The sequence below is a fragment of the Lithobates pipiens genome, unplaced genomic scaffold, assembly GCF_037356315.1.
Source record: "Lithobates pipiens isolate NorthernLeopardFrog02 unplaced genomic scaffold, aLitPip1_a1.2 Scaffold_10, whole genome shotgun sequence".
In the NCBI taxonomy this organism is placed as follows: Eukaryota; Metazoa; Chordata; class Amphibia; order Anura; family Ranidae; genus Lithobates; species Lithobates pipiens.
Genome location: NW_027507686.1, coordinates 2426207 through 2451422, shown reverse-complemented (window position 1 = coordinate 2451422; position 25216 = coordinate 2426207). Strand labels below are relative to the sequence as shown.

Here is a 25216-nt window from a genome sequence, read left to right as displayed (position 1 = left end):
CCATCCTTTATCCGGGTCATGGTGTATCTAGTGGTAGTTAGTCCCATCCTTTATCCGGGTCATGGTGTATCTAGTGGTAGTTAGTCCCATCCTTTATCCGGGTCATGGTGTATCTAGTGGTAGTTAGTCCCATCCTTTATCCAGGTCATGGTGTATCTAGTGGTAGTTAGTCCCATCCTTTATCCAGGTCATGGTGTATCTAGTGGTAGTTAGTCCCATCCTTTATCTGGGTCATGGTGTATCTAGTGGTAGTTAGTCCCATCCTTTATCCGGGTCATGGTGTATCTAGTAGTAGTTAGTCCCATCCTTTATCCGGGTCATGGTGTATCTAGTGGTAGTTAGTCCCATCCTTTATCTGGGTCATGGTGTATCTAGTGGTAGTTAGTCCCATCCTTTATCTGGGTCATGGTGTATCTAGTGGTAGTTAGTCCCATCCTTTATCCAAGTCATGGTGTATCTAGAGGTAGTTAGTCCCATCCTTTATCCGGGTCAAGGTGTATCTAGTAGTAGTTAGTCCCATCCTTTATCCAAGTCATGGTGTATCTAGTGGTAGTTAGTCCCATCCTTTATCCAGGTCATGGTGTATCTAGTGGTAGTTAGTCCCATCCTTTATCCAAGTCATGGTGTATCTAGTAGTAGTTAGTCCCATCCTTTATCCAGGTCATGGTGTATCTAATAGTAGTTAGTCCCATCCTTTATCCAGGTCATGGTGTATCTAGAGGTAGTTAGTCCCATCCTTTATCCTAGTCATGGTGTATCTAGTGGTAGTTAGTCCCATCCTTTATCCGGGTCATGGTGTATCTAGTAGTAGTTAGTCCCATCCTTTATCCGGGTCATGGTGTATCTAGTGGTAGTTAGTCCCATCCTTTATCCAGGTCATGGTGTATCTAGTAGTAGTTAGTCCCATCCTTTATCCGGGTCATGGTGTATCTAGTGGTAGTTAGTCCCATCCTTTATCCGGGTCATGGTGTATCTAGTAGTAGTTAGTCCCATCCTTTATCCAAGTCATGGTGTATCTAGTAGTAGTTAGTCCCATCCTTTATCCGGGTCATGGTGTATCTAGTGGTAGTTAGTCCCATCCTTTATCCGGGTCATGGTGTATCTAGTAGTAGTTAGTCCCATCCTTTATCCAAGTCATGGTGTATCTAGTAGTAGTTAGTCCCATCCTTTATCCGGGTCATGGTGTATCTAGTGGTAGTTAGTCCCATCCTTTATCCAAGTCATGGTGTATCTAGTAGTAGTTAGTCCCATCCTTTATCCAGGTCATGGTGTATCTAGTAGCAGTTAGTCCCATCCTTTATCCGGGTCAAGGTGTATCTAGTAGTAGTTAGTCCCATCCTTTATCCAAGTCATGGTGTATCTAGTAGTAGATAGTCCCATCCTTTATCCAGGTCATGGTGTATCTAGTAGTAGTTAGTCCCATCCTTTATCCAGGTCATGGTGTATCTAGTGGTAGTTAGTCCCATCCTTTATCCAGGTCATGGTGTATCTAGTGGTAGTTAGTCCCATCCTTTATCTGGGTCATGGTGTATCTAGTGGTAGTTAGTCCCATCCTTTATCCGGGTCATGGTGTATCTAGTGGTAGTTAGTCCAATCCTTTATCCGGGTCATGGTGTATCTAGTGGTAGTTAGTCCCATCCTTTATCCGGGTCATGGTGTATCTAGTAGTAGTTAGTCCCATCCTTTATCCGGGTCATGGTGTATCTAGTGGTAGTTAGTCCCATCCTTTATCTGGGTCATGGTGTATCTAGTGGTAGTTAGTCCCATCCTTTATCCAAGTCATGGTGTATCTAGAGGTAGTTAGTCCCATCCTTTATCCGGGTCAAGGTGTATCTAGTAGTAGTTAGTCCCATCCTTTATCCGGGTCATGGTGTATCTAGTAGTAGTTAGTCCCATCCTTTATCCAAGTCATGGTGTATCTAGTGGTAGTTAGTCCCATCCTTTATCCAGGTCATGGTGTATCTAGTGGTAGTTAGTCCCATCCTTTATCCAAGTCATGGTGTATCTAGTAGTAGTTAGTCCCATCCTTTATCCAGGTCATGGTGTATCTAATAGTAGTTAGTCCCATCCTTTATCCAGGTCATGGTGTATCTAGAGGTAGTTAGTCCCATCCTTTATCCAAGTCATGGTGTATCTAGTGGTAGTTAGTCCCATCCTTTTCCAGGTCATGGTGTATCTAGTAGTAGTTAGTCCCATCCTTTATCCGGGTCATGGTGTATCTAGTGGTAGTTAGTCCCATCCTTTATCCGGGTCATGGTGTATCTAGTAGTAGTTAGTCCCATCCTTTATCCAAGTCATGGTGTATCTAGTAGTAGTTAGTCCCATCCTTTATCCGGGTCATGGTGTATCTAGTGGTAGTTAGTCCCATCCTTTATCCGGGTCATGGTGTATCTAGTAGTAGTTAGTCCCATCCTTTATCCAAGTCATGGTGTATCTAGTAGTAGTTAGTCCCATCCTTTATCCGGGTCATGGTGTATCTAGTAGTAGTTAGTCTCATCCTTTATCCGGGTCATGGTGTATCTAGTGGTAGTTAGTCCCATCCTTTATCCGGGTCATGGTGTATCTAGTAGTAGTTAGTCCCATCCTTTATCCGGGTCATGGTGTATCTAGTAGTAGTTAGTCTCATCCTTTATCCGGGTCATGGTGTATCTAGTAGTAGTTAGTCTCATCCTTTATCCGGGTCATGGTGTATCTAGTAGTAGTTAGTCCCATCCTTTATCCGGGTCATGGTGTATCTAGTAGTAGTTAGTCTCATCCTTTATCCGGGTCATGGTGTATCTAGTAGTAGTTAGTCCCATCCTTTATCCGGGTCATGGTGTATCTAGTAGTAGTCAGTCCCATCCTTTATCCAGGTCATGGTGTATCTAGTAGTAGTTAGTCCCATCCTTTATCCAGGTCATGTTGTATCTAGAGGTAGTTAGTCTCATCCTTTATCCGGGTCATGGTGTATCTAGTAGTAGTTAGTCTCATCCTTTATCCGGGTCATGGTGTATCTAGTGGTAGTTAGTCCCATCCTTTATCCGGGTCATGGTGTATCTAGTGGTAGTTAGTCTCATCCTTTATCCGGTTCATGGTCTATCTAGTAGTAGTTAGTCCCATCCTTTATCCGGTTCATGGTGTATCTAGTGGTAGTTAGTCCCATCCTTTATCCAAGTCATGGTGTATCTAGTAGTAGTTAGTCCCATCCTTTATCCAAGTCATGGTGTATCTAGTGGTAGTTAGTCCCATCCTTTATCCGGGTCATGGTGTATCTAGTGGTAGTTAGTCCCATCCTTTATCCGGGTCATGGTGTATCTAGTAGTAGTTAGTCTCATCCTTTATCCGGGTCATGGTGTATCTAGTGGTAGTTAGTCCCATCCTTTATCCGGGTCATGGTGTATCTAGTGGTAGTTAGTCTCATCCTTTATCCGGTTCATGGTCTATCTAGTAGTAGTTAGTCCCATCCTTTATCCGGTTCATGGTGTATCTAGTGGTAGTTAGTCCCATCCTTTATCCAAGTCATGGTGTATCTAGTAGTAGTTAGTCCCATCCTTTATCCAAGTCATGGTGTATCTAGTGGTAGTTAGTCCCATCCTTTATCCGGGTCATGGTGTATCTAGTGGTAGTTAGTCCCATCCTTTATCCGGGTCATGGTGTATCTAGTAGTAGTTAGTCCCATCCTTTATCCGGGTCATGGTGTATCTAGTGGTAGTTAGTCCCATCCTTTATCCGGGTCATGGTGTATCTAGTAGTAGTTAGTCCCATCCTTTATCCGGGTCATGGTGTATCTAGTAGTAGTTAGTCCCATCCTTTATCCGGGTCATGGTGTATCTAGTGGTAGTTAGTCCCATCCTTTATCCAGGTCATGGTGTATCTAGTGGTAGTTAGTCCCATCCTTTATCCAAGTCATGGTGTATCTAGTAGTAGTTAGTCCCATCCTTTATCCAAGTCATGGTGTATCTAGTGGTAGTTAGTCCCATCCTTTATCCGGGTCATGGTGTATCTAGTGGTAGTTAGTCCCATCCTTTATCCGGGTCATGGTGTATCTAGTGGTAGTTAGTCCCATCCTTTATCCGGGTCATGGTGTATCTAGTAGTAGTTAGTCTCATCCTTTATCCGGGTCATGGTGTATCTAGTGGTAGTTAGCCCCATCCTTTATCCGGTTCATGGTGTATCTAGTGGTAGTTAGTCCCATCCTTTATCCAAGTCATGGTGTATCTAGTAGTAGTTAGTCCCATCCTTTATCCAAGTCATGGTGTATCTAGTGGTAGTTAGTCCCATCCTTTATCCGGGTCATGGTGTATCTAGTGGTAGTTAGTCCCATCCTTTATCCGGGTCATGGTGTATCTAGTAGTAGTTAGTCCCATCCTTTATCCGGGTCATGGTGTATCTAGTGGTAGTTAGTCCCATCCTTTATCCGGGTCATGGTGTATCTAGTAGTAGTTAGTCCCATCCTTTATCCGGGTCATGGTGTATCTAGTAGTAGTTAGTCCCATCCTTTATCCGGGTCATGGTGTATCTAGTGGTAGTTAGTCCCATCCTTTATCCAGGTCATGGTGTATCTAGTGGTAGTTAGTCCCATCCTTTATCCAAGTCATGGTGTATCTAGTAGTAGTTAGTCCCATCCTTTATCCAAGTCATGGTGTATCTAGTGGTAGTTAGTCCCATCCTTTATCCGGGTCATGGTGTATCTAGTGGTAGTTAGTCCCATCCTTTATCCGGGTCATGGTGTATCTAGTGGTAGTTAGTCCCATCCTTTATCCGGGTCATGGTGTATCTAGTAGTAGTTAGTCTCATCCTTTATCCGGGTCATGGTGTATCTAGTGGTAGTTAGTCCCATCCTTTATCCGGGTCATGGTGTATCTAGTGGTAGTTAGTCCCATCCTTTATCCGGGTCATGGTGTATCTAGTAGTAGTTAGTCTCATCCTTTATCCGGGTCATGGTGTATCTAGTGGTAGTTAGTTCCATCCTTTATCCGGGTCATGGTGTATCTAGTGGTAGTTAGTCCCATCCTTTATCCGGGTCATGGTGTATCTAGTGGTAGTTAGTCCCATCCTTTATCTGGGTCATGGTGTATCTAGTAGTAGTTAGTCCCATCCTTTATCCAGGTCATGGTGTATCTAGTGGTAGTTAGTCCCATCCTTTATCTGGGTCATGGTGTATCTAGTGGTAGTTAGTCCCATCCTTTATCCGGGTCATGGTGTATCTAGTGGTAGTTAGTCTCATCCTTTATCCGGTTCATGGTCTATCTAGTAGTAGTTAGTCCCATCCTTTATCCGGTTCATGGTGTATCTAGTGGTAGTTAGTCCCATCCTTTATCCAAGTCATGGTGTATCTAGTAGTAGTTAGTCCCATCCTTTATCCAAGTCATGGTGTATCTAGTGGTAGTTAGTCCCATCCTTTATCCGGGTCATGGTGTATCTAGTGGTAGTTAGTCCCATCCTTTATCCGGGTCATGGTGTATCTAGTAGTAGTTAGTCTCATCCTTTATCCGGGTCATGGTGTATCTAGTGGTAGTTAGTCCCATCCTTTATCCGGGTCATGGTGTATCTAGTGGTAGTTAGTCTCATCCTTTATCCGGTTCATGGTCTATCTAGTAGTAGTTAGTCCCATCCTTTATCCGGTTCATGGTGTATCTAGTGGTAGTTAGTCCCATCCTTTATCCAAGTCATGGTGTATCTAGTAGTAGTTAGTCCCATCCTTTATCCAAGTCATGGTGTATCTAGTGGTAGTTAGTCCCATCCTTTATCCGGGTCATGGTGTATCTAGTGGTAGTTAGTCCCATCCTTTATCCGGGTCATGGTGTATCTAGTAGTAGTTAGTCCCATCCTTTATCCGGGTCATGGTGTATCTAGTGGTAGTTAGTCCCATCCTTTATCCGGGTCATGGTGTATCTAGTAGTAGTTAGTCCCATCCTTTATCCGGGTCATGGTGTATCTAGTAGTAGTTAGTCCCATCCTTTATCCGGGTCATGGTGTATCTAGTGGTAGTTAGTCCCATCCTTTATCCAGGTCATGGTGTATCTAGTGGTAGTTAGTCCCATCCTTTATCCAAGTCATGGTGTATCTAGTAGTAGTTAGTCCCATCCTTTATCCGGGTCATGGTGTATCTAGTGGTAGTTAGTCCCATCCTTTATCCAAGTCATGGTGTATCTAGTAGTAGTTAGTCCCATCCTTTATCCGGGTCATGGTGTATCTAGTGGTAGTTAGTCCCATCCTTTATCCAGGTCATGGTGTATCTAGTGGTAGTTAGTCCCATCCTTTATCCAAGTCATGGTGTATCTAGTAGTAGTTAGTCCCATCCTTTATCCAAGTCATGGTGTATCTAGTGGTAGTTAGTCCCATCCTTTATCCGGGTCATGGTGTATCTAGTGGTAGTTAGTCCCATCCTTTATCCGGGTCATGGTGTATCTAGTGGTAGTTAGTCCCATCCTTTATCCGGGTCATGGTGTATCTAGTAGTAGTTAGTCTCATCCTTTATCCGGGTCATGGTGTATCTAGTGGTAGTTAGCCCCATCCTTTATCCGGTTCATGGTGTATCTAGTGGTAGTTAGTCCCATCCTTTATCCAAGTCATGGTGTATCTAGTAGTAGTTAGTCCCATCCTTTATCCAAGTCATGGTGTATCTAGTGGTAGTTAGTCCCATCCTTTATCCGGGTCATGGTGTATCTAGTGGTAGTTAGTCCCATCCTTTATCCGGGTCATGGTGTATCTAGTAGTAGTTAGTCCCATCCTTTATCCGGGTCATGGTGTATCTAGTGGTAGTTAGTCCCATCCTTTATCCGGGTCATGGTGTATCTAGTAGTAGTTAGTCCCATCCTTTATCCGGGTCATGGTGTATCTAGTAGTAGTTAGTCCCATCCTTTATCCGGGTCATGGTGTATCTAGTGGTAGTTAGTCCCATCCTTTATCCAGGTCATGGTGTATCTAGTGGTAGTTAGTCCCATCCTTTATCCAAGTCATGGTGTATCTAGTAGTAGTTAGTCCCATCCTTTATCCAAGTCATGGTGTATCTAGTGGTAGTTAGTCCCATCCTTTATCCGGGTCATGGTGTATCTAGTGGTAGTTAGTCCCATCCTTTATCCGGGTCATGGTGTATCTAGTGGTAGTTAGTCCCATCCTTTATCCGGGTCATGGTGTATCTAGTAGTAGTTAGTCTCATCCTTTATCCGGGTCATGGTGTATCTAGTGGTAGTTAGTCCCATCCTTTATCCGGGTCATGGTGTATCTAGTGGTAGTTAGTCCCATCCTTTATCCGGGTCATGGTGTATCTAGTAGTAGTTAGTCTCATCCTTTATCCGGGTCATGGTGTATCTAGTGGTAGTTAGTTCCATCCTTTATCCGGGTCATGGTGTATCTAGTGGTAGTTAGTCCCATCCTTTATCCGGGTCATGGTGTATCTAGTGGTAGTTAGTCCCATCCTTTATCTGGGTCATGGTGTATCTAGTAGTAGTTAGTCCCATCCTTTATCCAGGTCATGGTGTATCTAGTGGTAGTTAGTCCCATCCTTTATCTGGGTCATGGTGTATCTAGTGGTAGTTAGTCCCATCCTTTATCCGGGTCATGGTGTATCTAGTGGTAGTTAGTCTCATCCTTTATCCGGTTCATGGTCTATCTAGTAGTAGTTAGTCCCATCCTTTATCCGGTTCATGGTGTATCTAGTGGTAGTTAGTCCCATCCTTTATCCAAGTCATGGTGTATCTAGTAGTAGTTAGTCCCATCCTTTATCCAAGTCATGGTGTATCTAGTGGTAGTTAGTCCCATCCTTTATCCGGGTCATGGTGTATCTAGTGGTAGTTAGTCCCATCCTTTATCCGGGTCATGGTGTATCTAGTAGTAGTTAGTCTCATCCTTTATCCGGGTCATGGTGTATCTAGTGGTAGTTAGTCCCATCCTTTATCCGGGTCATGGTGTATCTAGTGGTAGTTAGTCTCATCCTTTATCCGGTTCATGGTCTATCTAGTAGTAGTTAGTCCCATCCTTTATCCGGTTCATGGTGTATCTAGTGGTAGTTAGTCCCATCCTTTATCCAAGTCATGGTGTATCTAGTAGTAGTTAGTCCCATCCTTTATCCAAGTCATGGTGTATCTAGTGGTAGTTAGTCCCATCCTTTATCCGGGTCATGGTGTATCTAGTGGTAGTTAGTCCCATCCTTTATCCGGGTCATGGTGTATCTAGTAGTAGTTAGTCCCATCCTTTATCCGGGTCATGGTGTATCTAGTGGTAGTTAGTCCCATCCTTTATCCGGGTCATGGTGTATCTAGTAGTAGTTAGTCCCATCCTTTATCCGGGTCATGGTGTATCTAGTAGTAGTTAGTCCCATCCTTTATCCGGGTCATGGTGTATCTAGTGGTAGTTAGTCCCATCCTTTATCCAGGTCATGGTGTATCTAGTGGTAGTTAGTCCCATCCTTTATCCAAGTCATGGTGTATCTAGTAGTAGTTAGTCCCATCCTTTATCCGGGTCATGGTGTATCTAGTGGTAGTTAGTCCCATCCTTTATCCAAGTCATGGTGTATCTAGTGGTAGTTAGTCCCATCCTTTATCCGGGTCATGGTGTATCTAGTGGTAGTTAGTCCCATCCTTTATCCGGGTCATGGTGTATCTAGTGGTAGTTAGTCCCATCCTTTATCCGGGTCATGGTGTATCTAGTAGTAGTTAGTCTCATCCTTTATCCGGGTCATGGTGTATCTAGTGGTAGTTAGCCCCATCCTTTATCCGGTTCATGGTGTATCTAGTGGTAGTTAGTCCCATCCTTTATCCAAGTCATGGTGTATCTAGTAGTAGTTAGTCCCATCCTTTATCCAAGTCATGGTGTATCTAGTGGTAGTTAGTCCCATCCTTTATCCGGGTCATGGTGTTTCTAGTGGTAGTTAGTCCCATCCTTTATCCGGGTCATGGTGTATCTAGTAGTAGTTAGTCCCATCCTTTATCCGGGTCATGGTGTATCTAGTGGTAGTTAGTCCCATCCTTTATCCGGGTCATGGTGTATCTAGTAGTAGTTAGTCCCATCCTTAATCCGGGTCATGGTGTATCTAGTAGTAGTTAGTCCCATCCTTTATCCGGGTCATGGTGTATCTAGTGGTAGTTAGTCCCATCCTTTATCCAGGTCATGGTGTATCTAGTGGTAGTTAGTCCCATCCTTTATCCAAGTCATGGTGTATCTAGTAGTAGTTAGTCCCATCCTTTATCCATGTCATGGTGTATCTAGTGGTAGTTAGTCCCATCCTTTATCCGGGTCATGGTGTATCTAGTGGTAGTTAGTCCCATCCTTTATCCGGGTCATGGTGTATCTAGTGGTAGTTAGTCCCATCCTTTATCCGGGTCATGGTGTATCTAGTAGTAGCTAGTCTCATCCTTTATGCGGGTCATGGTGTATCTAGTGGTAGTTAGTCCCATCCTTTATCCGGGTCATGGTGTATCTAGTAGTAGTTAGTCTCATCCTTTATCCGGGTCATGGTGTATCTAGTGGTAGTTAGTTCCATCCTTTATCCGGGTCATGGTGTATCTAGTGGTAGTTAGTCCCATCCTTTATCCGGGTCATGGTGTATCTAGTGGTAGTTAGTCCCATCCTTTATCTGGGTCATGGTGTATCTAGTAGTAGTTAGTCCCATCCTTTATCCAGGTCATGGTGTATCTAGTGGTAGTTAGTCCCATCCTTTAGCTGGGTCATGGTGTATCTAGTGGTAGTTAGTCCCATCCTTTACCCGGGTCATGGTGTATCTAGTGGTAGTTAGTCCAATCCTTTATCCGGGTCATGGTGTATCTAGTGGTAGTTAGTCCCATCCTTTATCCGGGTCATGGTGTATCTAGTAGTAGTTAGTCCCATCCTTTATCCGGGTCATGGTGTATCTAGTGGTAGTTAGTCCCATCCTTTATCCGGGTCATGGTGTATCTAGTAGTAGTTAGTCCCATCCTTTATCCGGGTCATGGTGTATCTAGTAGTAGTTAGTCCCATCCTTTATCCAGGTCATGGTGTATCTAGTGGTAGTTAGTCCCATCCTTTATCCAGGTCATGGTGTATCTAGTGGTAGTTAGTCCCATCCTTTATCCAGGTCATGGTGTATCTAGTAGTAGTTAGTCCCATCCTTTATCTGGGTCATGGTGTATCTAGTAGTAGTTAGTCTCATCCTTTACCCGGGTCATGGTGTATCTAGTGGTAGTTAGTCCAATCCTTTATCCGGGTCATGGTGTATCTAGTGGTAGTTAGTCCCATCCTTTACCTGGGTCATGGTGTATCTAGTAGTAGTTAGTCCCATCCTTTATCCAGGTCATGGTGTATCTAGTGGTAGTTAGTCCCATCCTTTATCTGGGTCATGGTGTATCTAGTGGTAGTTAGTCCCATCCTTTACCCGGGTCATGGTGTATCTAGTGGTAGTTAGTCCAATCCTTTATCCGGGTCATGGTGTATCTAGTGGTAGTTAGTCCCATCCTTTATCCAGGTCATGGTGTATCTAGTGGTAGTTAGTCCCATCCTTTATCTGGGTCATGGTGTATCTAGTAGTAGTTAGTCCCATCCTTTACCCGGGTCATGGTGTATCTAGTGGTAGTTAGTCCAATCCTTTATCCGGGTCATGGTGTATCTAGTGGTAGTTAGTCCCATCCTTTATCCGGGTCATGGTGTATCTAGTAGTAGTTAGTCCCATCCTTTATCCGGGTCATGGTGTATCTAGTGGTAGTTAGTCCCATCCTTTATCCAGGTCATGGTGTATCTAGTAGTAGTTAGTCCCATCCTTTATCCGGGTCATGTTGTATCTAGTGGTAGTTAGTCCCATCCTTTATCCAGGTCATGGTGTATCTAGTAGTAGTTAGTCCCATCCTTTATCCGGGTCATGGTGTATCTAGTAGTAGTTAGTCCCATCCTTTATCCGGGTCATGGTGTATCTAGTAGTAGTTAGTCCCATCCTTTATCCGGGTCATGGTGTATCTAGTAGTAGTTAGTCCCATCCTTTATCCGGGTCATGGTGTATCTAGTAGTAGTTAGTCCCATCCTTTATCCGGGTCATGGTGTATCTAGTGGTAGTTAGTCCCATCCTTTATCCGGGTCATGGTGTATCTAGTAGTAGTTAGTCCCATCCTTTATCCGGGTCATGGTGTATCTAGTAGTAGTTAGTCCCATCCTTTATCCGGGTCATGGTGTATCTAGTGGTAGTTAGTCCCATCCTTTATCCGGGTCATGGTGTATCTAGTAGTAGTTAGTCCCATCCTTTATCCGGGTCATGGTGTATCTAGTGGTAGTTAGTCCCATCCTTTATCCAAGTCATGGTGTATCTAGAGGTAGTTAGTCTCATCCTTTATCCAAGTCATGGTGTATCTAGTAGTAGTTAGTCCCATCCTTTATCCGGGTCAAGGTGTATCTAGTAGTAGTTAGTCCCATCCTTTATCCAAGTCATGGTGTATCTAGTAGTAGTTAGTCCCATCCTTTATCCAGGTCATGGTGTATCTAGTAGTAGTAAGTCCCATCCTTTATCCAAGTCATGGTGTATCTAGAGGTAGTTAGTCCCATCCTTTATCCAAGTCATGGTGTATCTAGTAGTAGTTAGTCCCATCCTTTATCCAGGTCATGGTGTATCTAGTGGTAGTTAGTCCCATCCTTTATCCAAGTCATGGTGTATCTAGTGGTAGTTAGTCCCATCCTTTATCCAAGTCATGGTGTATCTAGTAGCAGTTAGTCCCATTCAACTGGACTTGTCATAGTAAGGTGGAGACATTTTGTAGCTTCTCCAAGACTCCTTTTCAGTTGTAATGAGAATTAGGAAGATTCCCCCAAATCTATACCTGTGCAGGGAGCACTGACACCTTACTCCAATCACCATGGGGTGTTGTCAAGGCAGATGTTGATTGTCCTAGAACAGGATGTGAGGTGTGAATGTTATGGAAGCACCCGGTTCTAGTTATATAATCCCATCTTGCAAAAATAATGATATGAACCCCCTGCTGCCCGCCGTCCCATTAATCTTAATGCCGGGAGGCAGAGGCGAGTTTTCTGATCATGTGATCTCATCTGTTCAAGTATGCATCGGGACGGAGCTGCCTTTATCGCTGTGCGCCGTTCCCCATAGACGCAAGTAAGCATCAGGAGCTGCCTGTATCACAGTGAGCCATTCCCCATAGACGCAAGTATGCATTGGGAGCTGGTGCGCCGTTCCCCATAGACGCAAGTATGCATCAGGAGCTGCCTTTATGGCTGTGCGCCATCCCCCATAGACACAAGTATGCATCGGGAGGGAGCTGCCTGTATCGATATGCGCCGTTCCCCATAGACACAAGTCTGCATCGGGAGCTGCCTGTATCACAGTGCGCTGTTCCCCATAGACACAAGTCTGCATCGGGAGGGAGCTGCCTGTATCGATATGCGCCGTTCCCCATAGACACAAGTCTGCATCGGGAGCTGCCTGTATTGCAGCGCGCCGTTCCCCATAGGCACAAGTATGCATCGGGAGCTGCCCGTATCGCTGTGCGCCGTTCCCCATAGACACAAGTCTGCATCGGGAGCTGCCTGTATCGCTGTGCGCCGTTCCCCATAAGCACAAGTATGCATCGGGAGATGCCTGTATCACAGTGCGCCGTTCCCCATAGACACAAGTCTGCATCGAGAGCTGCCTGTATCGCAGCGCGCCGTTCCCCATAGGCACAAGTATGCATCGGGAGATGCCTGTATCGCTGTGCGCCGTTCCCCATAGAGACAAGTCTGCATCGGGAGCTGCCTGTATCACAGTGCGCTGTTCCCCATAGACACAAGTCTGCATCGGGAGGGAGCTGCCTGTATCGATATGCGCCGTTCCCCATAGACACAAGTCTGCATCGGGAGCTGCCTGTATCACAGTGCGCTGTTCCCCATAGACACAAGTCTGCATCGGGACGGAGCTGCCTGTATCGATATGCGCCGTTCCCCATAGACACAAGTCTGCATCGGGAGCTGCCTGTATTGCAGCGCGCCGTTCCCCATAGGCACAAGTATGCATCGGGAGCTGCCCGTATCGCTGTGCGCCGTTCCCCATAGACACAAGTCTGCATCGGGAGCTGCCTGTATCGCTGTGCGCCGTTCCCCATAGGCACAAGTATGCATCGAGAGCTGCCTGTATCGCAGCGCGCCGTTCCCCATAGGCACAAGTATGCATCGGGAGATGCCTGTATCGCTGTGCGCCGTTCCCCATAGAGACAAGTCTGCATCGGGAGCTGCCTGTATCACAGTGCGCCGTTCCCCATAGACACAAGTCTGCATCAGGAGCTGCCTGTATCACTGTGCATCGTTCCCCATAGACACAAGTATGCATCGGGAGCTGCCTGTATCACAGTGCACTGTTCCCCATAGACACAAGTATGCATCGGGAGCTGCCTGTGCTGAGTGTGCTCAGTGTGCCGGTTTCCATGGACATTTGTGTGAAGCGGCTCGGCTTCCCGATCCTTTTCCCTGTAACCAGTAAATAAATATACTCTGATTTGTAATAATGGTAAATGACATTGTTGCTATATAACTAATTCATTGAATTTAGCCCTGTGGCACTTTTATCCATGTAGTTTCATAGAGACTGAGGAAGAGGAGAATACCCATGAAACGCGTCGTGTATTGAGCGTTGAGATTTCCCCCCGCCACTTCTATGCAGAATTTTGGAACTCACCTGGCATGAATAGAACGATACAACATAGGTATAATGTAAATATGTTATAGCAGAGTGAGAAGGTCAACAATATACTGTGAAACATCACTCTTTAATGGGGGATCCCCTCCCGCTGCTTCTGAAAGTGATCCAGCAGCTAACTGGATGCTCCGACCACTTTCATGAAAAAGAGAATCGCCAGCTGATTTTTTCAACCTTGGTAAACCACTTGCAAGCTGCAACGTATATACAGTATCTCACAAAAGTAAGTACACCCCTCAAATTTTTGTAAATCTTTTCTTCTCTCTTTTCATGTGACAACACTGAAGAAATGACACTTGTCTACAATGTAAAGTAGTGAGTGTACAGCTTGTATAACAGTGTAAATTTCCTGTCCCCTCAAAATAACTCAACACACAGCCATTAATGTCTAAACCGCTGGCAGCAAAAGTCAGTACACCCCTAAGTGAAAATCTCCAAATTGGGCCCAAAGTGTCAATATTTTGTGTGGCCGCCATTATTTTCCAGCACTGCCTTAACCCTCTTGGGCATGGAGGTCACCAGAGCTTCACAGGTCACCACTGCAGTCCTCTTCCCCTCCCCCATGACGACATCACGGAGCTGGTGGATGTTGGAGACCTTCCCCTCCTCCACCTTCCGTTTTGAGGATCCCCCACAGATGATCAATAGGGTTTAGGTCTGGAGACATGCTTGGCCAGTCCATCACCTTTACCCTCAGCTTCTTTAGCAAGGCAGTGGTCATATGGTCTTGGCCACCGTGCTGCAGCTCAGTTTCGGAGGTCTTGGCAATCTTCTGATAGCCTAGGCCATCTTTATGTAGAGCAATAATTCTTTTTTTTTTTCATATCCTCAGAGAGTTCTTTGCCATGAGGTGCCATGTTGAACTTTCAGTGACCAGTATGAGAGAGTGAGAGCAATAACACCAAATTTAACACACCTGCTCCCCATTCACACCTGAGACCTTGTAACACTAACGAGACACATGACACCGGGCAGGGAAAATGGCTAATTGGGCCAATTGGACATTTTCACTCGGTAATTGGGTAGTAGGCGCTTCTAATTTGCAGACGGTCTCTTGTAAGAAGCCAGAATGGACAGGTCCCATATTTCTGTGACATGTTTTTTCTTTTTTCCATGTAACTATCGGGTTGAATATTTTATATTTCTCACTAGCTATTAGCAGTCGCTGTGCATAAAAAATAATTGAATGTATATTTTATGTGTGTTTCCAGGCTGTGTATATGGGGTGTGACCTATATAAGAGAGCGCTGAGAATAGGATTTGTGTCTTTTCTGGAATATGAAATAATAACATAGTAGTCCAAAGAGGTCAATTAACCCCTTTGGGCTCATTCAAATATTCAACTAAATCGCCATCCCTCCGAAAAGTGATCTGCGGTGGATCACTTGTCAAAGATCATTTGACAAGTAGTGAGAAGGGGGGGGGGGGGAATGTCACCTCCTCAAACTCTGTATTAATCCTCAAAATGCTGACCCACCACAACATAACTGTGAGCATTGCATGCAGTTTGCAGGGTGATTGCGCCACGGATCCATTAATTTGCTGCTGAATGGTCTTAAAGTATATGGAATCAGTTGGCAAGCTGTGTGTGTGTGTGGGGGGGTTGGTGTCAGCATAAGTCTGATCATTGGAGGACAGGCAGGCTTTGCAGGGGGAGGCGGTGTCAGCACAAGTCTGATCATTGGAGGACAGGCATGCTGTGCACGGGGAGGAGGTGTCAGCAAAAGTCTGATCATTGGAGGACAGGCAGGCTTTGCAGGGGGAGGCGGCGTCAGCACAAGTCTGATCATTGGAGGACAAGCAGGTTTTGCAGGGGGAGGCGGTTTCACAAGTCCGATCATTGGAGGACAGGCAGGTTTTGCAGGGGGAGGCGGCGTCAGCACAAGTCTGATCATTGGAGGACAGGCAGGCTTTGCAGGGGGAGGCGACGTCAGCACAAGTCTGATCATTGGAGGACAGGCAGGCTTTGCAGGGGGAGGCGGTGTCAGCACAAGTCTGATCATTGGAGGACAGGCAGGCTTTGCAGGGGGAGGCGACGTCAGCATAAGTCTGATCATTGGAGGACAGGCAGGCTTTGCAGGGGGAGGCGGCGTCAGCACAAGTCTGATCATTGGAGGACAGGCAGGCTGTGTAGGGGGAGGCAGCGTCAGCACAAGTCTGATCATTGGAGGACAGGCAGGCTTTGCAGGGGGAGGCGGCGTCAGCACAAGTCTGATCATTGGAGGACAGGCAGGCTTTGCAGGGGGAGGCGGTGTCAGCACAAGTCTGATCATTGGAGGACAGGCAGGCTTTGCAGGGGGGGGCTGCATCAGCACAAGTCTGATAATTGGAGGACAGGTAGGCTGTGTAGGGGGAGGCAGCGTCAGCACAAGTCTGATCATTGGAGGACAGGCAGGCTGTGTAAGGGGAGGCAGTGACAGCACAAGTCTGATCATTGGAGGACAGGCAGGCTTTGCAGGGGGAGGCGGTTTCACAAGTCTGATCATTGGAGGACAGGCAGGCTTTGCAGGGGGAGGCGTTTTCACAAGTCTGATCATTGGAGGACAGGCAGGCTTTGCAGGTGGAGGCGGTGTCTCATTGGAGGACAGGCAGGCTTTGCAGGGGGAGGCTGCATCGGCACAAGTCTGATCATTGGAGGACAGGTAGGCTTTGAAGGGGGAGGCGGTGTCACAAGTCTGATCATTGGAGGACAGGCAGGCTGTGTAGGGGGAGGCAGTGACAGCACAAGTCTGATCATTGGAGGACAGGTAGGCTTTGAAGGGGGAGGCGGTGTCACAAGTCTGATAATTGGAGGACAGGCAGGCTGTGTAGGGGGAGGCAGTGACAGCACAAGTCTGATCATTGGAGGACAGGCAGGCTTTGCAGGGGGAGGCGGTTTCACAAGTCTGATCATTGGAGGACAGGCAGGCTGTGTAGGGGGAGGCAGTGACAGCACAAGTCTGATCATTGGAGGACAGGCAGGCTTTGCAGGGGGAGGCGGTTTCACAAGTCTGATCGTTGGAGGACAGGCAGGCTTTGCAGGTGGAGGCGGTGTCAGCACAAGTCTGATCATTGGAGGACAGGCAGGCTTTGCAGGGGGAGGCGTTTTCACAAGTCTGATCATTGGAGGACAGGCAGGCTTTGCAGGGGGAGGCAGCATCGGCACAAGTCTGATCATTGGAGGACAGGTAGGCTTTGCAGGGGGAGGCGGCGTCACAAGTCTGATCATTGGAGGACAGGCAGGCTTTGCAGGGGGAGGCAGCATCGGCACAAGTCTGATCATTGGAGGACAGGTAGGCTTTGCAGGGGGAGGCGGCGTCACAAGTCTGATCATTGGAGGACAGGCAGGCTTTGCAGGGGGAGGCAGCATCGGCACAAGTCTGATCATTGGAGGACAGGTAGGCTTTGCAGGTGGAGGCGGTGTCACAAGTCTGATCATTGGAGGACAGGCAGGCTTTGCAGGGGGAGGCAGCATCGGCACAAGTCTGATCATTGGAGGACAGGTAGGCTTTGCAGGGGGAGGCGGCGTCACAAGTCTGATCATTGGAGGACAGGCAGGCTTTGCAGGGGGAGGCTGCATCGGCACAAGTCTGATCATTGGAGGACAGGCAGGCTTTGCAGGGAGAGGCGGTGTCACAAGTCTGATCATTGGAGGACAGGCAGGCTTTGCAGGGGGAGGCGGCATTGGCACAAGTCTGATCACTGGAGGACAGGCAGGCTTTGCAGGGGGAGGCGGCGTCAGCACAAGTCTTATCATTGGAGGACAGGCAGGCTGTGCAGGAGGGTGTGACAGCACAAGTCTGATCATTGGAAGACAGGCACGCTCTGCAGGCGGAGGCGGTGACAGCACAAGTCTGATCATTGGAGGACAGGCACACTGTGCAGGAGGGTGTGACAGTACAAGTCTGGCAATTGAAGGACAGACAGGTTGTTCTCCCAGCACAACCAGAAAACTGACCATTCTGGGACGTATGTGCTTCCATGCTTAGTGAGGCAGGATCACCAGGGATTTCAATACAAAGGAAACAATACAAAGAAACAAATACTTTTTAGCACAACAAGCACATGGTACAACAAACACAAATCAGGAAGAGGAAATGTTGGAGAAAGAAACACTTTAATTCCTCTTCAAGGAGGCGATTCGAGGGAAATGTAGGTTTGGGTAATGAAATCCCCCCACCGAAATATCTAGAGTCGCATTCCAGCCCCTAAAAATTCGGCATCACATAGTTTCACTATTTAAGGGTCACGGTTCCTGCTGATTGCATTGAAATGTCCTTTTATCTGTTATGACAATGATTTCCATTGTCCCCCAAATGACAGCCCAGACACTGATTTCATAAAGCTGACAATTTGCTGAACACCAAAAATCATTTATGTATTACTCCTCAAATCGTACATTCAGCTAACAATTTCTATTTGCCACAAGCAAAAATGATTCTTCCTGAGAGAATGTCAGGCGGCCTCGGATATCTTTCACCAGACAAGACAGCCCGGCGTAATGAGATGTAAATGGCAGGTAATTACCACCACTTAGGGCCTCCACATTCTCAAACTGACAACAGAAAGGAATCATTTGAAGTCTCTGGAACAATGGATCTAAAGCCAAGTCACCGAGAATCTGAAATGTGAATGTTCCGAGCAGAAAGAGAAAACGACAGAATATCTCCATAGCGAGACGCACATTCCATTTATCCGAATACCTCCGGATTGTCCCCGGAGGAGGACGCCGTTCTCACGTCTCCTTGTCATTTACAAGTCTTGGGACTGAACATTTCGATTCTGTTCATGCGGGTTCATGTCTTCAGTCCATGACAGGTCCTCATCATGAAGAAATACTTCATATTCTCATGGCACATGGTCCTGGTATAAGCTCTCAAGGTTTGGGTGCTGCAGCAACAACCAGCTGGATACTGGTTCAAGTCACAACATAGATATTTGCCAGGACACCAAGGATCGGCACAAAGGGGCCTCCAGATGGGTAGTTTATTGCATGATCCCAACACAAGAAAGGTGCAACGTTTCGGAGTCACGCAGGACCCCTTCGTCAGTCACATGCCTGACAAAGGGGTCCTCCGAAACGTTGCCCTTTGTGCCGATCCTTGGGGTGCTGGAAAATATCTACTTTGCTTTATCATGAGGAGACGCTTGTAATCCAACAGTTTGTGGATCTTCATCATTGTTTTTATTTGTTTCCAAGTGTCCATTGTTGGTGATCACTAGAAAACATGGGCCCCGCAGTGTTGTGTCCTTCATCATTGGTAAACATGTTTCAACAAATAGACAGATGGACAGCTCACCTAAATGAGTCTACATTGTACTCTACTCTACTTCGTGCTTCTCAACCTTTTACATTGCCACACCCTTTTGAAAGTGTGCAAAATACTGCACCCCCTCCCCCAGTGTAAAATGTAAAAAGTGGGAGACCTAAGCCTGGGATGATGCACACAACTGCCTTGATTGAATTTAACTTCACCCCAGAAGCCCCCCTTCACATCAGAGGTTCCACCAACATATTAAAGTCCCCCTATCACATCAGAAGTCCCCCTATCACATCAGAAGTCTCCCTGTCATATCAGGGGTCTCCCATCACATCAGAAGTCTCCCTATCACATCAGAAGTCCCCCTATCACATCAGAAGTCTCCCTGTCATATCAGGGGTCTCCCATCACATCAGAAGTCCCCCTATCACATCAGAAGTCTCCCTATCACATCAGAAGTCTCCCTATCACATCAGTGGTTCCACCAACATATCAAAGTCCCCCTATCACATCAGAGTCCTCCTATTACATCAGAAGTCTCCCTGTCATATCAGAGGTCTCCCATCACATCAGAAGCCACCCTGTCATATCAGGGGTTCCACCACCATATCAAAGATGCACTCATCACATCAGAGGCCCCCTTTCACATTAGATGTACTCTCATTACATCAGAGGTCCCCCAATCAAACCAAAGGTCCCTCTTTACATCAGGGGCCCCCCTTCACATTAGAGTTCCCTCCCATCACATTAGAGGTCCTCGTCCTATCAGAGGTCTCCTGATCACATCAGAGGTCCCCATCACATCAGAGTCCCACCTTCACATCAGAGGTCCCCCCATCGTGTCAAACGTCCGCCATCACATCAGTGCCCCCCTTTCATATCAGAGACCTCCCTTTATATCAGAGGTCCTCCAGCCTATCAGAGGTCTCCATCACATCAGAGTCCCACCTTCACATCAGAGGTCTCACATCATGTCAGAGGTCCACCCATCAGATCAGAGGTCCCCCATTATGTCAAAGATCTCCTCATCACATCAGAGTCCAACCTTCACATCAGAGGTCTCCCATCAAATCAGAGGTCCCCCATTATGCCAGATGTCCCCCATCACATCGGAGCTCCCCTTCAGATCAGAGGTCCCCCATCACATCAGAGGTCCCCCCATTATGTCAGAGATCTCCACATCACATCAGAGGTTCCCCATTAGGTCAGAGGTCCCCTCATCACATCAGAATCCCCTCTTTACATCAGAGTTCCCTTCACATCAGAAGTCCCCCATCCGATCAGAGGTCTCCTTATCACATCAGAGCCCCCCCTTCACATCAGAGGTCTCCTCATCACATCAGAGCTCCCCTTTATATCAGAGACATCCCTTCACATCAGAGGATCCCCCATAATATCAGAGTCCCCCCTTAACATTAGAGGACCCCTATTATGTCAGCAGTCCCCTCATCACGTCAGAGCCCAAACTTCCCATCAGAGGACCCCATCATGTCAGGGGTTCCCCCTTTACATCAGAGGTCCCCTCATCACATCAGAGTTCCTCATTCACATCAGAGGTCTACTATTACTGTACATCAGAGGTCCCCTCATCACATCAGAGTCCCCCAATAACTGAGCCCTCAAATCACACAGCCCCCCCATAACTGAGCCCCCAAATCACACAACCCCCCATCACAGAGCCCCCAAATCACACAACCCCCGCCCCATCACAGAGCCTTTAGTTGTTATGGTGTATTGGTAGGTGGCCCACCTGTACGATGGTAACTCATTGTGCTGATGCAGGGCAAACTGGGTCCCGTGCTCGTGACACCCCAGGGGTACCCAGACTGCACCCCAGGGTGATTGACAGACACTGCCCTATACCATGCTTACAGTCTAATTGTGATAAATGTATAACCTATATATGCAAAACCATTATACCCGCTCTTGAACAGTTTTTGGTAGTTGGATAAAAAATGATTTATGGAAGTCTGTATCTCAGATGAACAAGAAGCAGGAAAATCAATCTCTACAAAAAAGAAGATATAGAAGCCGCCCGTCCCTACTCTGGAGGGCCCTAAAGTAGATGTTACTGCTGAAGGTCTGCCAGCAATTACGGCACGGTCCCCCGAGCCTCCCTTTGTTCGGTAATGTACGATCATAGCGACTGACAGCTCATGAAGGGGTTATGTAGGAGCCTTGGGCTGAACTACCCCTGGGGAGGAACGATGGCCTCTTCTGGTGGCCTAAGTCATTACTAACAGAGGAGCCGAGGATGACTGCCCTGCTGTCAAGGATTTGGATCATCCTCGGGGGGGGGGGGGGGGGGCATCCAGTATATTTGGCCCCTCCACTCCCCGCGCTCTCTGTCCCTGCATCGGCCTGCATCCTCTGCTGCTCCCATTCTGTCTCTGCTCTCCTACAATGATATATCAGTGTCACATCCTGACCTCGTACGCCTGGTGACTGAGACTGCGAATATGTGACATCGGCTCCTGGAGGCTCACAAGCTGTTTGTCATTTTTCTTTTCTTTTTCAGCTTTGTGCTGATTTGTGAGGGAATCGGCCTCTGTGCATGCGAGGGGAAGCCGGGAAAAGTCCCCACCAGAAGTCTACGTGACCGGGGGACCATTTATGGTTATGGATCAATCGGGGTTAAAGCCCAACTCCAGCAATTAGAAAAAAAAATAAAAAACGAATAGTGCATGGGGGCACCTTCTACACTGCGAGGATGGAATGCCGGTTATGTCTAGGGGTGCCAGAATAAGGAGTGATTTGGTGTTATCGCTCTCACTCTCTCATACTGCTCACTGGAAGTACAACATGGCACCTCATGGCAAAGAACTCTCTGAGGATCTGAAAAAATGTATTGTTGCTCTACATAAAGATGGCCTAGGCTATAAGAAGATTGCCAAGACCCCGAAACTGATCTGCAGCACGGTGGCCAAGGCCATACGACCAATGCCTAGCTAAAGAAGCTGAGGGTAAAGGGGATGGACTGGCCAAGCATGTCTCCAGACCTAAACCCTATTGATCATCTGTGGGACATCCTCAAACAGAAGGTGGAGGAGCGCAAGGTCTCCAACATCCACCAGCTCTGTGATGTCATCATGGGGGAGGGGAAGAGGACTCCAGTGACAACCTGTGAAGCTCTAGTGACCTCCATGACCAAGAGGGTTAAGAAAGTGCTGGGAAATAATGGTGGCCACACAAAACTGTTGCTCTACCTAAAGATGGCCTAGGCTATAAGAAGATTGGCAAGACCCTGAAACTGAGCTGCAGCACGGTGACCAAGACCATACAGCGGTATAACAGGACAGGTTCCCCTCAGAACAGGCCTCACCATGGTCCACCAAAGAAGTTGAGGTCACGTGCTCAGCGTCATATCCAGAGGTTGTCTTTGGGAAATAGATGTATGAGTGCTGCCAGCATTGCTGCAGAGGTTGTAGGGGTGGGGGGTCAGCCTGTCAGTGCTCAGACCATACGCCGCACACTGCATCAAATTGGTCTGCATGGCTGTGATACTTACCTCATTCTGAGCTTCAGCAGCAGGGCTGCTGTTAGAAATCATGTGACCCCGTACAGCCTTCCTGACGGGGTCCCCCCAACCCTGCCTACACACCCTCCCCCCCCCCAGGGTGCAGTGGAACAGCAGCACTGACTTTATTCACCTACACCCCAAAAATAAAAAAAAAGGTCCTCTTCTGTTCCCCTGTTCTAGGCCCCTCTGTTGACCTGATGGGGGCGTGGGAAAATGTCATTTAAGCCCAGGTAAGCAAGTAGGAGTGGGATTGTGGTGTAGTAAAATCTCTTAATGTTGTCCTGGCCCCCCCCCCCCCCCCGTTTAGCTGCTGGGGCCTGGGCCCAGTACAACAGGACTGGTTGTACTGCCTGTTCAGCAGGGTCCCACCATCGGTGCAACTGGTCCCCCACAAACCTCCTCTGTAAGAAGCTCCTGGCCACGATTTCGCGCAAGACATGTGCAATTCGTTTTGTTGCCGAATTTTAAACAAATTTTGACAATTCTGTTCATTTGGAAACGCCCAAATTAACGAAAAACCCGTTTAACAAATTCTTCAGAATATTCGAAAATTCGTAAATCCGCAAACCCAAAGATTCGAAATTCTGAAATAATAACTAACTGTTAAATTATAGGTATTGGAATTTCCTTTCAAATATGGCTGTTAGTGAACGTAACGAATACGAATTTATCCGACGTTACGAATTATCCGATATAACGAATGCCGCATCTAAGCGAATGGAACGTGATGAATTAATAATAATAAATAACAATAATAATCTTAAAGGGGCTGTAAAGTTATTATTTTTTTTTTTTTTTTAAATAACAAACAAGTTATACTTACCTCCACTGTGCAGCTCGTTTTGCACAGAGTGGCCCCCGAACCTGCTCTTCTGGGGTCCCTCGGCGGCTGTCTCTGCTTCCTCCCGCAAGTACTTCTCACGTTAATGCGAGCTCCCTCGCAAGCACTTGCGGGCGCGCTCCCGTGATACAGCGAGCAGCTATAGCCGCTCGCTGTATCACTCAGCCCCGCCCCCGGCACGTTGCGTCATTGGATGTGATTGACAGCAGCACGAGCCAATGGCTGCGCTGCTTTCAATCCAGCCAATTAGCGGCCAGGCTGAGCGGCGAGGAGGACGTTGGGGGGCGAGTGCGGGACTTTCGAGGGGTCGGGTAAGTAAAACGGGGGGCTCAGGGCGCAGGCACTGTGAGGTGTTTTTTCACTTTAAGGCATAGAATGCATTAAGGTGAAAAAATATTTACCTTTACAACCCCTTTAATAATAATAATAAACACGTTTTATTATTATTATTAATTCCTTCTGTTCCATCCGTTTAGATGCGGCATTCGTTATTTCGGATAATTCGTAACTTCAGATAAATTCGTATTCGTTACGTTCACTAACAGCCAAATTTGAAAGGAGATTCCAATACCAATAATTTAATAGTTACCTTATCATTAGTTAGTTTATTCTTTAGAACTTTCAGATTTTCGTTCTTATTTTCGGATTTTCGAATTTACGAATTGCGATCATAGAGAATGAGCCAAAAAAATAAATAAGCAAAAAACTAATGAAACAAAAACGAAGACACATTTTTCGGCAGTGCGCATGTCTAGCGCTCGCTCACCTTTATCACACACAATGCAGAGTTGAAGCAATTTGGAAGAAAGAAAAAAGTGTCGCTTCCCTGTGAGTATTTCTTCATACAAAAAAATATAGTAGATTGGGACTTTTGAGGCACAGCGTTTTACATAAAACCGACCGCCAGATCGAAATCTAACATGGTAACCCTGTAAAGGTTTTGCATTGCCTATGGATAGTAAAATGTACGTCTTTTGACGCTCTTGCACAGGCGTGCGCAATTTTAAAGCGTGACATGTTTGGTATCTATTTACTCAGCATAACATCATCTTTTATCTTTTTACAAAAAAAAAAAAATGTGTTATGTATTGTGTTTTTTTTGCATTGAAATTCGAAAAAGTGTATTCTTTCGAGAGAAAAAAATTGCATTTGGCGGAGCGCTGTGCAAATACCATGTGACATTAAAAAAAAATTAAAAACCCACCAATTTATTCTCCAGGGCCTCTGCTTTCAAAAAATATAAAATGTTTGGGGATTCTAAGCAATTTTCTAGCAAAAAATACAGATTGTTACTTGTACGCAAAAATACATAGAGATGAGACAAATCCTCCTACATAAGTAGTACCTGTTTTATCCGCAGCCCTCTCAAAGTCCAGAATTTATACCGCTTGCCTGAGCTTTCAGAAAGCAGGGGCCGGGGAGCTGAAGTTACACTTTGCAGAGGCCACTGAGCGGGGATCTGAGAGCTGATTTGGAGGGAAGGGACACACTTTGTTCCTGCACACAGGAACAAAGCTGAGGCTGTCAATCACAGGCTGAGTGCTGGACCTCTCTCCCCTGTCACCTTTTTATATCTTGGTGTCAGAAAGTGATGCAGATAGAAGAGGAAGGAGGCAGCGGACAGAAATTAAACTTAGTGCTCTGGACTTAGACAAGTACACACTATAGAGGGATATACTTTGTTTATATTTCATGTCTGGAGTAGAAGTCTGGACATAGGCCCTTCAGCTGACCTTGATCTTGGTTTTCTATATACCAGATTATTTATTTATTACAGATATTTATGTAGCGCCAACAGATGACTTAAAGTCGTAATGTAGTCGGGCCAGGACAATGCAGTATGTTTCTCAATTTGATGTTCAATACCAAATGGTGATATTCAAATCCTCTTCATCTTTAACTAATTTCACATTTTCTTCAGGTGTCACATGATTTTGCAATCAACTTTAACCCAGATGACGATGAATGTGAAGGTAAGTGGGTGCAACTTATAA

General features: G+C 46.5%; 1 protein-coding gene across 3 annotated transcripts in view; it reads left to right on the top strand.

Moving 5' to 3' along the window:
* Positions 1 to 25216, top strand: part of CPNE7 (copine 7) — a 182749-nt gene that overhangs the window by 148443 nt on the left and 9090 nt on the right. For all 3 annotated transcript variants that reach the window (XM_077451008.1, XM_077451007.1, XM_077451011.1), the window contains one exon: positions 25144 to 25195. In XM_077451008.1, the coding sequence (XP_077307134.1) occupies positions 25144 to 25195 (52 nt within the window). The remainder of the gene's footprint in view (positions 1 to 25143; positions 25196 to 25216) is intronic.